Consider the following 13,790-nt stretch of genomic DNA (forward strand, 5'->3'; position numbering starts at 1 on the left):
TTTCCTATCCATGGGTTCCCTTTTACCACATTGGGTTTTGGGTTTACTATGGAAAGGTTTTAACGAGGCAGTATTCCAAACGCATTACAAGCCCTAGACGGTTATGGCATTCAGGGGGAGTGTTGTAAACCAGATGGTTTAAGGATTGCTCATAACCAGATGGTCGAGGTTACACTTAACCGAGATTGTACTAAACCAAGATTTATTAAACCAACCATGTGTTAATGGATTGGGCATTGTTTCTCCTTTTATTGTTAAGTGGCCGACTTCTTAACTTAAGTTAAGAAAGTCCCACATTGCTCCCATTTGTGTAATAGGCGGCCAACTCCAACCTATATAAGGAGAGCCTTTGTTTGCTTATGAATAATATATATCATTCTTTCACAAACAAAAGCATCCGATCTCTCTCTCTCTCTCTCTCTCTCTCTCTGGTTCGATTAGTTCTTAAGCAAGAACACTAGGATTAGAACACATGATATTTAGTTTATATTATGTTTTTTTCTATATACCTTTGATCCGACAATCAAACCAAAATCCCTTGTCTGTATTCCTTCAATAACTGTCAATAGAGAGCCCATTTAATGTATACTAGATTTTGATCCGCCCTTAAAAGGGCGGGTATATTTTTTGTTTAACTTTTGATTTTTTTTCTTCTAATTATATTCGTATCTTTTTGTAATCATATTTGTATATAAATTTTAATCAAAATATATTTTATTAAACAATAGCAATTTAAAAATTGATCTGGTATATGCACGGCTAAGGTTGGGTTGCGGGTCGAAATCACCCGCTGACCCGCCAACCCGCGGGTTTTCAATTTTGTTTTTGTTAAAAATTATGACCAGTACAATCCGCAAACAAATAACTTGGTATCTGCACCCGCTCTATTTAATTTTGTGGTTATCCGCGGGTTGTATATATTTTAAAAATCACTATTTAATTTAATTATCATAAAAAATATATTTATAATAAAATATTTATACATGATTTAAATTTTAAATTATTATAAAAGAGTTGTTTTTTTTAAAGTAGGTTACATAGAAAAATAGTTGTTGGACACAACATATATCAATTGGTCATACTTGTGTTTTAATATAATAAATAAAATTAAATAAATTTTGTTTTTCAAAATTTGATGAAATTTTTACTGTCATCAAATAAAAAATAATAATAGTAAATAGCAGTACTAATTTATTTTTCTTATTAATAACTTATTATATATTTTATATTTTATTTATTTAAGATCTAAAATTTAATTTTATAATAATTTAAAAATATTTTTGAACACTCAAAGTTTTTATACGGTTACACTGAACCTCTAAACTCTTGTATATTGATAAAACAATTATTGAAAATAACCAAATTTATACGTACATATTAGTCCACCAGATATACATATTTATTCACACGTCATTGCATTTTATAACCATTGAATCTTAAATATGTAGAAGATAGGAGTGGGTTGCGAGAATATTGGAGCACAAGGGAAGTTACAAAAATATCAAAGAAAACAATATCAAATAAATTAAGAGTTTTCATAGCTGAGAGATACATATCGGTACTGAAACGTTTCGTTAAAAAAAGAGATATGAGTGCCGAGAATTTAGAAAACAGAGGGGAAGTTACAATATATTGGCAGAGATATATTCGTAATATATTTGATTAATGGCAGTTAATATTTTTAAAGTAGGTCAAGTAATATTTCAAAAAGTAACAAAGATAAAATAACTGGACTGAACTTCCATGAACTGGTCATGCTGCAGAACTAATAGTATTGATTGAAGCAGATCCTCAAAATTTTTGGAAAACCGATTAACTTAATTTTAGATTAAAAAAGCTTGATTTTGTTTTCTAAAGCTTATTTCTTTGAGTTTCCTGGATAAGGTTGCATAACATTAAACAACAGAGTTTTTTGGAGTCTACTAATGCATCCTAATTACGGAAATCTATGCATATCAGACTAGCGGCAAATCGCAATGCACATCAATTGACAGTATCATTGGTCTCTAAGGATTTGATCTCTTCGATATTAATATGAATCAAGATTTTTTAAGGAGTTTTATAAATATGTGATTTAACAGAATTCAAAGAGCTTTTAGTAAAAATGTGTTGAGAGTGTTTTTCTATTTGTAAAAAGCAAACATAAAGGATTTCAAACTTCATTGGGAGGTTATTGGATTGAGTACATATATCTATCTGGACATGAAAAGATAAATAATAGATATAGAAGGCATATCTCGTTCTGGTTCGATACCTGGTCGGTTAAAAGTGCTCTATTTGATTTAATGGGGGCTCGAGGGATAATAGATATGGGTGTGAAGAAAGATGAGTCTCTGGAGGATGCAGCTTTAAACAGTAGGAGAAGGCGAAGACATAGAACGAGTATACTCAATGACATTGAAGAAGACTTAAATATTGTTGCGAGTAAACTTAACCCAATGGTTGAAGATGTTAGTCTATGGAGAAAGAAGACTGGATTTAAGCAGGATTTTTCTATTCGGGAAACTAGGCATTTCCTTCGTGAGAGTGAACCCCAATGCTCTTGGGCTAGAGGTGTGAGCATTCATGACGTGGTTGTCGATCAAGAATAGAATGTCAATTTTGGACAGAGTTGCTAGATGGAGTCAGGGGTTTGATACTGCTTGTGTTCTTTGTAAGAAAGCTACTGAAACGAGAAGCCATCTCTTTTTCAAATGTGCCTACTCTTCTCAGATTTGAGAGCATATTGCTAAAGGGATTCTACGCAGCTCCTACACCAGCTCCTACACCAACGTCTGGTCTGAGATTCTGGCTCTTATTTCGGATGAGAAAAGGGAGAAGATGAACCTGTTTTGCGCCAGATATGTATTTCAGATCGTGCTTTATGCTGTTTGGAGAGAGCGCAATAAGATCAGGCATGGTGATAAAGTAATGCCTCTTCCAGTGATCAAAAAGATGATAGATAAAGATATCCGAAACAAGATTACTTTATTGAAAAGGAAAAAGATTAAAGGCATGGAGAAGTTAATGCAATATTGGTTTCATACTAAAATGTAATTAGCTTATAGCTGTTTGAAGGATGGAGAGTAATTCTTGAGTTTGATTTTACAGTAAGAAAGATGCACTTGGTTGTAATAAGGTTTTTTCGATGAATAAATTTAACATTTATTCAAAAAAAGAAGTTAAATAAATAAAATTAAGATTTAATAAATAAAATATGTGCTGAATTTATTTAAAAATAGTTTTGACTAGAGACTTTTTAAGTCATTACAGTTCATGTGTTGGAATAACTCTTGCATTTTAACTATCAAATTCTTGATTAGATATCTGAGAAAATAATTTAGTTGGATACACCATACCTATGGCATAAAGATGACTTATTGTTTCTAACTTCGAAGGAATTACTTTGTTATCTTCTTTTTCTCTTTTTCTTTTATAACACTTTACCTTTTTATTATATGTGCTATTTTGTGGGCTGGTTGATATTCTTGTTTGCATTAGATAACCAGTGATAGAAAAAACGGATTATTAAAAGTAATTGCCTTCAAAAAGAAATGGTAAAAGAACTATGTTGGTGTATTGCATGGTCGTTATGAAAATTTTAATGTGGAAAGACAAAAAAACATTGAAGTTTGGGGTAAAAGTAACGCCCAAAAAATAATTATGCTTTCTTTGTGTAATTATTGCTTTGTGAGGGGCATGTGAATGAAATAATGGTGGTCATAGATTAAAGCTTTATATGCTGTCCAAACAGAAGAATAAGATATATACAGAATCCAACTCCATTGAAGAAGAAAGCCATCGACAAAAATACACGCTAAGCTTCTTGGGTTTCTTTGAAGTTCTTCGATATATAAACAAAGATTTCGAAGGTATGTCTTTCTTAATTATTCAATATACCAATCCCAAGTTCTGGAAGGCTAAGGTAACTAAGGTCGAATTCTTTATTTTACAACGTATTTTATTGGTGGGTAATGAATTATCTTTACGTATCATGATGATGCAAGTTTGGTGTAGTGTCTTTAGTTTCTCTGTCACCACCATGTATATGTATTATGCTTCAAGTCAGATATGATTTTTTTTAACAAAACCGGCTATAAATTATATATTGAGATGAATTTGTATATGTTAACAAAGAAAATTGTCTAGTTTATAAAATAACAGAGAAAATTGTCTACTTTTTAAACGACTAAGAAGTTTTAGGCATGCAGATTTGTAATTCCATTGAGTGAAAGATCATATAATATAACTTTTTGGAGAATAGATACTCTCAAAGTCTCGACGCAATTTGAACTCACTATTAGAAAGTTATTTATTTATTAAACCATGTTTGCCGAATATCTTACCTAATAATTTGGATAACTATTGTACTTACCAGAATCTATATTTGGTCATAATAGTTCTTTTCCATAATTGTTCACATATAAGTAACAGTAGAAAAAAGTAAACAGTAAAAGGTGTTGCGTGCATCGAAAAGAATCCAAGTGATGTTAGATAGACTGTCACTGTGCAGCTCACAAAATGTCTTTAAAACCTAAAACCCAAAAACAGTAAAGTAGATTTCAAAGCATTTCACTCGTTCGTGATCGTTTAGGCAGCTGAGAGAGAGAGAGATTCTGCAGGTGAGCGATGGTATTTTCCTGCACCGACGACGTGGCCACAGGTTTAAAAGATGCTTTAACTCATTGTTACAAATGCAAAGGGAGAAAGGTTAGCCTTTCAGATCACGAAGACAGTGACGAGAAGCTTATTGGGGATTTCAACTACGACCATGAAGTTAATAAACTAAAAACCCTCCTTCCCATTCATTTGCTTGGGTTTCATTTCCAAACCTTCTTTTTCTGATTTTGTATGGCTTCAGATTGTTGTTTTCCAGATCAAAAGCCGAGCGATGGAGAAACTAAGGAAGAAGCCAACGATAGGCATGGAGAGACTAGCTCACACATCTAAACTTTACCCATCTAAAGAGGAATGCAACATCGAAAAGGAAGAGGGTGTGGAGTTTTGTTCCGTGGGAAGCAGTTTTTCGGAATGTTGTCCAAGTGATTTGAGTATAGAAGGATATATGACAGCAAAAACCGAGTTCTCAAGGTGTTCGAGCTTGAAGGGTGTGGAGCTGGAGAATCAATGGAAGATGTATTATTTGAATGAAATTAAGAAAGGATCAGTAATTCAAGAGCTTTGTCATTGCCAAGGATGGCCATTTGGTTTAGGAAGAAAAGCTGCGTTGCTTCCACCACTACCTAAGTCACCTGCAGAGTCTTGGTCATGGAGGAAACAAAATAGAGTTGCTCCAATTCCTTTTGTTTGACAAAGGCAACCCAAAATGTTGAAGCGCAAACAGTTAAATCATTAACGAAACTCTAATGTAAGGAGACAAAGCACAAAGACCTGTTTAAAAATTGTCGGAGCTGTGAATTTATTTTTCAATCGGTGCTGTTTTTAAGCTCTAACTTTCAAAAGCTTCGTTTTGGAGGAAACAAAGAACAAACTCACCTTATATAGGTCTTTGGTCAGTTATTGACCTTTATTATGTCTTAAGGACACAATAACGCAGAAAAACATACAAATTTGTTTTATGCTCTTTGCTCCACGTAAGACCCCGAGAGTCCTGAGGTTCCAAGAACGGTAACCTACAGAAGAAATTAAATTAACACGTAAGAGAGAGAAGTGTTCAGCTCTAGCTTATCTCATCATGTGAAAGATGCACACTGCAACTTAAATCACCGGAGGGTAAATTCAATAGATTGGTGGAATCAAGTGAAAGAAACTAAATTCATCTACCTTTCCCCATTCTGAACCAAGCCCGCTGCATCTCATCTTCAAGTGGATCATCTTTGTTCCCAACTCCATCTCAACCTTCTTCTTCAAGTAAACTTCTTCAGGTCCGAAAGCATCTAGGTAGGTAGTATACCTTTGATAAGCAAGACGCAGCGCTTTGGTTATATCTTCAGGTAAGGTCTTCACATTCTGTAACAAAAAAGACAAAAGACAAAATAAGAAAACATCAAACCCAAGAAAAATGTTGTTGGTGAAGCAGCAACAACAACAACAACAAACCTCCCCACTCATTCCAATGCTATCATCGATCTCCATCTTTAAGGAAGTGAGAATCCCACCAAATTCCTCAACAGCCTCAGCTGCTCTGAACACATTCATCAAGGCCTCTTGCCCTTCCTTGTCATCCGTGTTTTTCGAGACTGCGTTTTTGGCGTCTTTAACAACAGCAGAAGGTAGCGCTGCCCAATCTGCCGCCATCAATTCTCTGAAAGATTTCAGAACATCACTGTCTTTGATTTCAGGCATGTGAGACACATCTTCGCTAAAGCTGCGCACTTGTCCAATATCCATTGCTCGAGGATACCGAGAATCTGCAGTTTTCACCATCAAACACGTCAATTGCAGCAGACATGAGAGGCAACTTAAAACGAGCTTTCATCTCTGCTGACCATTTCAACAGCAAGCACGTTAAATACAAAGCGTGCGCACCATTAGACCTCAAAGAGTTCAAAACGAAAGAGCTATAGTTTCCAGAGGTAAACTTTAAAACAATCACAAATCGTAAGCACAATTATGTATCATTGCAAAAAAAAAAAAAACTAACAGCTTTTTCAAAGGTAATTTCAAAACAAACTTTCGTCTTTGCAAACTATTTATACCATGAATCAATCAGAGGCACGGTTAGACTTCAAAATCTATAGTTTTCAAAGTGCATGACCTAAAGTTTTCAAATATAACGGTACAACAATGAAACTGATCTACAAGTCGTGATTCTCTCTCGCATCGAAGATCACAGTTTCTGGAAAACGATTCCGTGGATCCTTCTAGAGATTACAAAAAGTGCACGAACGAGTTGACCTAAACTTCTTAGAAACGAAAGGTAATGGCACAGCGATGAATCTGATCTAGAAGATGTGATCATCGCATCGAAGAACACAGTATCTAGAAAACGATTTCGTGGATTCTTTGTAGAGATTATAAACTTAAGATTCCACCAAAAACACTAATCAATAATTCGTATGTACATCGAAAGATATAGAAGCGAAGAGGAAACGAAACGATTGCAGTTTTGATTACCGTAAGGAGTTCGATTAGAAGGAAATGAAGAAACAGCGAAGAATCCTCGCGTTGAGAGGAAACGATGGCGCAACAGCTGACTGGGAGCGGCGGATCTGGATGATCGGAGCGTAGCGACGGAGGCCGCCGCAGCGGTACGGCAGAGGGATCTCAGAAATGCCATCTTAGATTTTTCGCTCTTCTCAATCTGCTGTAATGCGAAAGCTCTCTCTCTCTCTCTCTCTCTCTCTCTCTCTCTCAACACCTTCGGAGAATGGTATTGGTGACAATGTTTTGGACTGTACTACGTGGTTTGGGCCATAATCATTAAAGCATTATCTAAGTTATCTCCGGCCCGTTAAATACCCAGTTTTATGAATTTTTTTTTGCATAAAAATAGCATCATGTTCAAACTTGTATTTTTTTTTTGAAAGATTTTAAATTTCTATTCCTCAAAAAAGCCCTTTTACATCCAAATATGACCAAAGTAGAAATTATAAACTCTATATACTCCACCAAAGAAACCAAAAAAATCATACTCTTATTGCAAACCAAAATCGGAAAGCTCCCTCCATTCTTTTAACTCTTCTCAACTTCAAAAGACTCAATTTATTTTGGATTCTTTTACCAAGCATCTTCTTCAAAACTATCATGGGCATCAGCTTTTCTCCATGTCTCACCTTATTTCTTTCTCTCCATAAGACATACATTGCAGATTGAAATGCATATCTAACACAAAAAGCTTCTTCTTCTCCATATACCTATCTGAGATCAGAAGCATAATCCCGGACCAGGTATTGGTATACATGCCTCGTAAGATACCTTGAGTGAGGTGATCCCATATCTGAGAAGAGTATGAGCACTCAAAGAAAAGAAGATCTCTCAACTCTGGAACATTCTTACATAAGACACAAATTGCATATATGTCCGGATTCCAGCATAAAGTTATATCCATTGTGGACAGTCTATCCAAAGTAACCAACCACACCATAAAAGAGAACTTTGGTGTTGCTTGAGAGAACCAAATTCCTCGCGACCAAATACACTTTTCTTTGGTCTTGCGAATTAACTGCCAAGTTTCTTGAGTTGAGAATATATGCTTGAATCCTGACTCTCTTCTCACAAAATAATATCATCCGCATTCCTCATAGTGGTCTGCATTCTACTCAAATCTTCCTCAAAATCCTTCAGCAACACCACTCTATGTCTTCTTCTTCTACGAGTACTCAAGATCGCTTCCTCCAAAGTAGCCTCTCTTCTTATACCCATTTCAAACTAGGAGTTTTCGACCAAGAGATAGAGACGAGCCGGTTTAGTCAAGAAATGAGATGGAAATTGAAAACACTCGATCCCATCTTAATTTGGACCAAAAATATGGTTTTCACCGACCAAGTGGGGCCAAAGGAACACATTGAATGTGCTAAAGTTGGTAATGGACGAACCTAAGATACTTATGGTCGATTATGGCTGGCTCAAGAAGAAGAAAGACCGACTAGTTTGGTTCAACCACTCAATTTACTTTAAGTGTAATTAGGGTTCTGTTTAATATTAACCAACTAGAATCAATATTATTTTTAGCTCTTAAAAACCAATTAAGAATTTTTTTTGGTTAACCATTAGAATAAGGGCTTTTTAATTACAATTTCATTTTGGTTTCATTACTTAAAGCTTTGTATATATGATTCTAATATACAACTTTCAACATAATAAACTTCAAGATTTGGCTTACCAAACTCGACTCCTGAGAATTTTATTCATGTTCTTCGTGAACAACTTTAAATCTCTAGAAGAAGAATCTTCCAGTACGGAACGAGTGTATCCTGATAGGGAACGAGTCTTACCCCAGTTAGCCCCATCTATCACTCCTTTGAAGGCTTATTGTTGGAAAATACGATGCCCACCAAAAATGAGGCACTTTCTATGGCAAATGTTATCTGGTTGTATACCAGTAATGAAGAATCTTGTAGCAAGAGGAATCAAAGGCGATACTATGTGCACTAGATGTGGAGACCATGAAGAATCTATCAATCTTGTTTTATTTGAATGTCCACCAGCAGCCCAAGTTTGGGCACTCTCGAGGATTCCATCAAATCCAATGACTTTTCCATGCAACTCATTATTTGCAAATATGGATTACTTATTTTGGAGGATCCCACCAGTAATTGATGATCATCATTTTGTATGGATATTATGGTATATTTGGAAGGCACGAAATAATAAAGTTTTTAGCAATTTGGACATTGATCCACAGGAGACACTAAAGTTAGCCGAAACTGAATCCCGATTGTGGAAAGAAGCGCAGGATTCCATTATTCACAAAGTGGAAACCTCTCCTACTGTAGCGGTACCACAAATTCCAGCTATCCCAGGTCGGTCGTGTTTCTCGGACGGATCATAGAAGGAAAAAGATAGGTTTTCGGGTCAGGGGTGGTATAGTACTTTGGCAGGTTTTGAGGGCTTGATGGGCGCAAGGAATACAAGGGCGTGTCAGTCCCCCCTACACTCGGAGATAGAGGCTCTTATTTGGTCAATGGAATGTATGAGGAATTTAAGACAGTTCAACGTTACTTTTGCAACGGATTACTCGCAGTTGGTGAAGATGGTTTCGGAACCAGAAGAGTGGCCAGCCTTTGCAAATTACCTAGAAGACATACAAAGTCTGAGGAGCAGTTTCACTGCTTCAGAGGTGATCCATGTACCCAGGATGAATAATAAAAAGGCGGACAGCCTAGCACGCAGTGCAAGAAAGCAATCGCCTTACGTCGTTCACATGGATGCAGATCCTCCGGTTTGGTTCACAGAGTCTATATGAGTCTGTAATGCTGCTGACAAAAAAAAAAGAATCTTCCAGTACGAGATATTCAGAGCTATAAATGAGGTTACACTGGTAGGCTACTGATCCAAAAAAAACTTTAATCCAGCTCTATTATGAAAATCATCACATTCAAGATGTGTCATAACTTCTAGGACTTTATCCATGCCACCTTCAAGTAATTCTTAGGGGAAGACAAATTATCCAAGACCGCATGAAGTGGTATTAGAGCGGCTTTGAAAGTCTAGGGTTTGATTTATTTAACATAAATTCACGAGATTATCATATACAAAACAATTATATCTTCTTTTGGAAATAAAAATCATGAAGAGATGGCCAAACAAAAAAACAAAAACAGTGGAGAAAAATGCAATCGTCCAACCTTTGATCTTTAGTGAACGACAATTGGATAACATGGTAATTGAGATCAAAAGACTATTCATGAAAGGACTTGATCAAGGAGATGAAGCAAGCAAGAGGCAGCCATATTTTGATTACACAGCAAAAGACGAGATAATGAGAGGTGGAAACATCATGGTCTAAAGAAACAACAGTACTCTCTTTGGATCAATTGGGCGTTGGTCTAGAGCACCACTAGGGTTGGTTGAGAAGATACATGTTGTTCCTGATCTATCCATGAAAAAATTATGGGAAAGAAAGAAACAACCTTCTCCTAAGACACTCTTAAAACCGGCTGAGAATGGATCCTGAGCTTGAACCAAAATCAGCCACTTCTTTTCAAAGCTAACAATTGGGAAACCAGCTGAAATGGAGGTAAGAAAACCAGATTTATGTGACCATTTGTATGATCTGATCAAGGCTGAAGAAGGGGTCCTTGATGAAACACACGTAGTTCATAAAGTGGACCTTGCAACCATGATTTAACAAGGTGGACTCTTTTAAGAGTCTATATTATATGTTTGGAGTCGTTTTTAGAATCTTTACAAGTTTAAGTATATTTTGGAGTACTTTGGAAATTATGTAGCTATTTGGAGACTGGAGAGAAGTTGTGCTGAAAGGACCACATCGAAGTCAATCAAAAAGCATGGTATTGATCGATACCACCCTTGGTGTAAGTCGACATCCATTGATTACAAAGAAACCTGACGGGTTTGAAGCAACTTTCAAGAATTGCAAGTTTGGCCCAAAAGTGTTCAATGTTTACGAAGAAGCCATGATTGTTTTTATGTTATATATACTTATTAATTTTAAGCCACTATTTAGGCTATAGTTTAATTATTCTTAGAGAGCTTTGGAGATACAAGTTAGAACTTCTGCAGAGGTTGATTTCAAATTTCAATATCTTTTAATCTTTAATGCAATTTATTCAGATTATGATTTGTGTTTCTATGATCATCTCTGAGAAAACCACTAGTTAGATTTAGGATTTTTTAGGATTAAGGATGAATTGCTAACTGATAGAATTGTTAGGGTTATCTATAGAATTATTTAACTTAATTATATATTTTTAAGGGTAGATGTGGATTGACAACATGAAATCTATATCATAAGATAATTGGTAACCACGAGAGTGTTATTGATTACCTAAATTAATCATGCATAAATTAAATAACTATTTGCAAAGAAATTTGGTGTAAAGATATACTGAACAAATAAAACATGAACTTATTGATTTTCTAATTGTTTGAATTCACAAAGAAATTTAGGATTCTAGGACCGGGCATAAATAGTTTACAAAACAAAAGTTGGCTGACTTGATTGATGTGATTTGAGTTCTCAAACTGTTCTTCATAGACCTTTAGCATATGTTAATATCAATTCTGAATTATTTGATTAACTTCTATGGATCTAGCACTTTTTCTCATCATTAACAAATATATTTTAATTTATTGTTTTGTTGCTTTTTATTATAATCTAGTTTAATATGAAACCAAAAATTTATTGTGTGATTCCGGTCCACGTGGATTTTATTCCTAAATATTACAACTGACACTTTAAAATTGCAGAATTACTTTTAGGGTAAATTTGAGCATATCAAATTTGCGTGACGTTGCCGCAGAAGTTCACTAAATTTTTATTTTTAGTATACCTACTATTTTTTGTGTCGCATAGTAACAAGAACAACATAGCTTTTGGAACTTTTATCCCAGAAGCTGTCTGATTTAGAACGCACAAACCGCAAGGCCAATAAGCAAGTGCCGAGCGACACTCAAGCAGTATCGATGAACACCACACAAAATCTAGTGGTGATTGACACCACTTATGCATTGATCGGCACCTTACGTGAATCTGGAGAGATGGTTAATCTGGTTGTGCTAATTTTTGATGAACATGGAGTCCTACAGGACCATGAGGGTCATGCAAGAAACGAGGCTAGACAAAAGATTGATGCACATGGGCTTATATCCCTGATGCAATTGTTGTTTCTTAGAATGTTGGAGCGGTTTGATTAAATTTAGATTTTTGACTTCATATTAATTTTATTATATTATTTAGTGACAGAAAATATGTTTCATATAATTGAAATATGGTTTTGGATATAATTCTACTAAATATAATCAAAGCATATTAAAGTATTAGAAAAAAATAAAATGATTTCATTATAATTATAATACAAACAAAAGACTATTTTGTTTGTACTCATATATATCTATCTATACTAATAAAGTAGGCTTTTTATCTCCTTGGGGGAAAAAATGCCATGTGGCATTTTTTTAATAATTAAAATATTTTTTCAACTTAAATTTAATGAATTTTGGTATTAATTGTGAAATAAATGAGGGGAGGGAAGGTTAAATTTTTCTTAATACATGTCCAAGCGTTTATAATAGTGTTTTGAATCTGACTCAGATCCGTAATTGAACTGATAAATCTGTGACCCAATAGAAATCGAGTTTGAGTTTTATTGTAGCACTGGTTGAACCAATAGATAAATTTTATTTTTAATATTTTTAGTTTAAGTTATATTTTGAAATTATTTTTATATTCTAAATTTCTAATTAAAATTTTGAAATTTCAGTTTTATTGTCGTCTTCCTCTTCTTCTACACTACAATTTACGTTTGCAAAAAGAGTGAGTCATGATTGTGCTTGAGCTGCACGTCCGTAAAACAGACTGAAGCACGATGAGACTTATTATTCCCCTACACTACAATTTACTTTGAAAAGAAAGGTGAGTAAATTATTTTTTTATTTTTATTTAATTTAATTGAATACAAATCATTACATTTTTAATTTACAGATCAAAAAAAAATATGATCATATGAATTACAAAACAGAGTTTGGATTGTTGAAGAAGAAAAACCTGGCGAGATTGATTATAATAAATTAGAAAATGCTCTTACTGAAAAATATCCCAAAAATGACGAAGTGACAAATTTAGAAAAAAATTATTGGTAAGTTTTAAAATTTAGAGAAAACCAAAATTAGTTGATGTGATCTGGTGTTAGTTTATTTTTGTTATTGACAATTTATTACAATAATTTTTTAATTCTGGTTTATTTTGGATTGGAAAATGTCTTGATTTTTTTAGATGTCATAATTCTTATGTTACAACTTTTTTAAATAGTCTAAACTACTTCTTAATATTTTGTATGTACACTTAAAATTCTTAACTTTAGTTTTTATATATATTTGTTTTCATAGCTAATATATAATAATATAATAAAACTAATTTATTTATTAATCAGCAATTCATCTGCGGTTAATCCAATGATCCAGTGATTCGGTAAATCATCTGATTCAATGTCCGGGTAGGGTTTAAAAACACTGGTTTATAGGATATTTTTGTATTTGATGTTGACGATGGAGAATATAGTCTCTACAATTCTCCTTCTTTAACGCAATCAACGTAATCATTCATATAATCAATCAAGAAATCACATTCATCCCACCATCTCCTATTGAATGCTTCTTTAGTTCCTGCTTTCCCAGTTTCATTGTATATGTATAGATGGTGTGAGAGTTCGGACGATACTCCCTTT

General features: G+C 34.3%; 2 protein-coding genes across 4 annotated transcripts; one reads left to right on the top strand and one right to left on the bottom strand.

The window, feature by feature from the left end:
- Nucleotides 1–3,723: 3,723 nt before the first annotated feature.
- LOC108812645 (uncharacterized) lies at nucleotides 3,724–5,420 on the top strand. 3 transcript variants are annotated; one of them, XM_018584977.2, is made up of 3 exons: nucleotides 3,724–3,851; nucleotides 4,602–4,755; nucleotides 4,841–5,420. In XM_018584977.2, exons 2-3 carry the CDS (start codon nucleotides 4,609–4,611, stop codon nucleotides 5,288–5,290), a joined length of 597 nt encoding a protein of 198 aa, XP_018440479.1. In that variant the 5' UTR covers nucleotides 3,724–3,851; nucleotides 4,602–4,608; the 3' UTR covers nucleotides 5,291–5,420. The 3 variants fall into 3 exon arrangements, with proteins under 3 accessions (XP_018440479.1, XP_056843426.1, XP_018440470.1); XM_018584968.2 differs by having other exon boundaries at nucleotides 3,752–3,851; nucleotides 4,574–4,755; XM_056987446.1 differs by having other exon boundaries at nucleotides 3,746–4,755.
- Nucleotides 5,368–7,299, bottom strand: LOC108812637 (succinate dehydrogenase subunit 5, mitochondrial). The gene is made up of 4 exons (XM_018584957.2): nucleotides 7,057–7,299; nucleotides 6,040–6,350; nucleotides 5,764–5,949; nucleotides 5,368–5,612 (listed from the first exon to the last, which is right to left on the bottom strand). Exons 1-4 carry the CDS (start codon nucleotides 7,217–7,219, stop codon nucleotides 5,556–5,558), a joined length of 717 nt encoding a protein of 238 aa, XP_018440459.1. The 5' UTR covers nucleotides 7,220–7,299; the 3' UTR covers nucleotides 5,368–5,555.
- Nucleotides 7,300–13,790: the final 6,491 nt, after the last annotated feature.

Source organism: Raphanus sativus, chromosome 1 (genome assembly GCF_000801105.2).
Source record: "Raphanus sativus cultivar WK10039 chromosome 1, ASM80110v3, whole genome shotgun sequence".
NCBI lineage: Eukaryota > Viridiplantae > Streptophyta > Magnoliopsida > Brassicales > Brassicaceae > Raphanus > Raphanus sativus.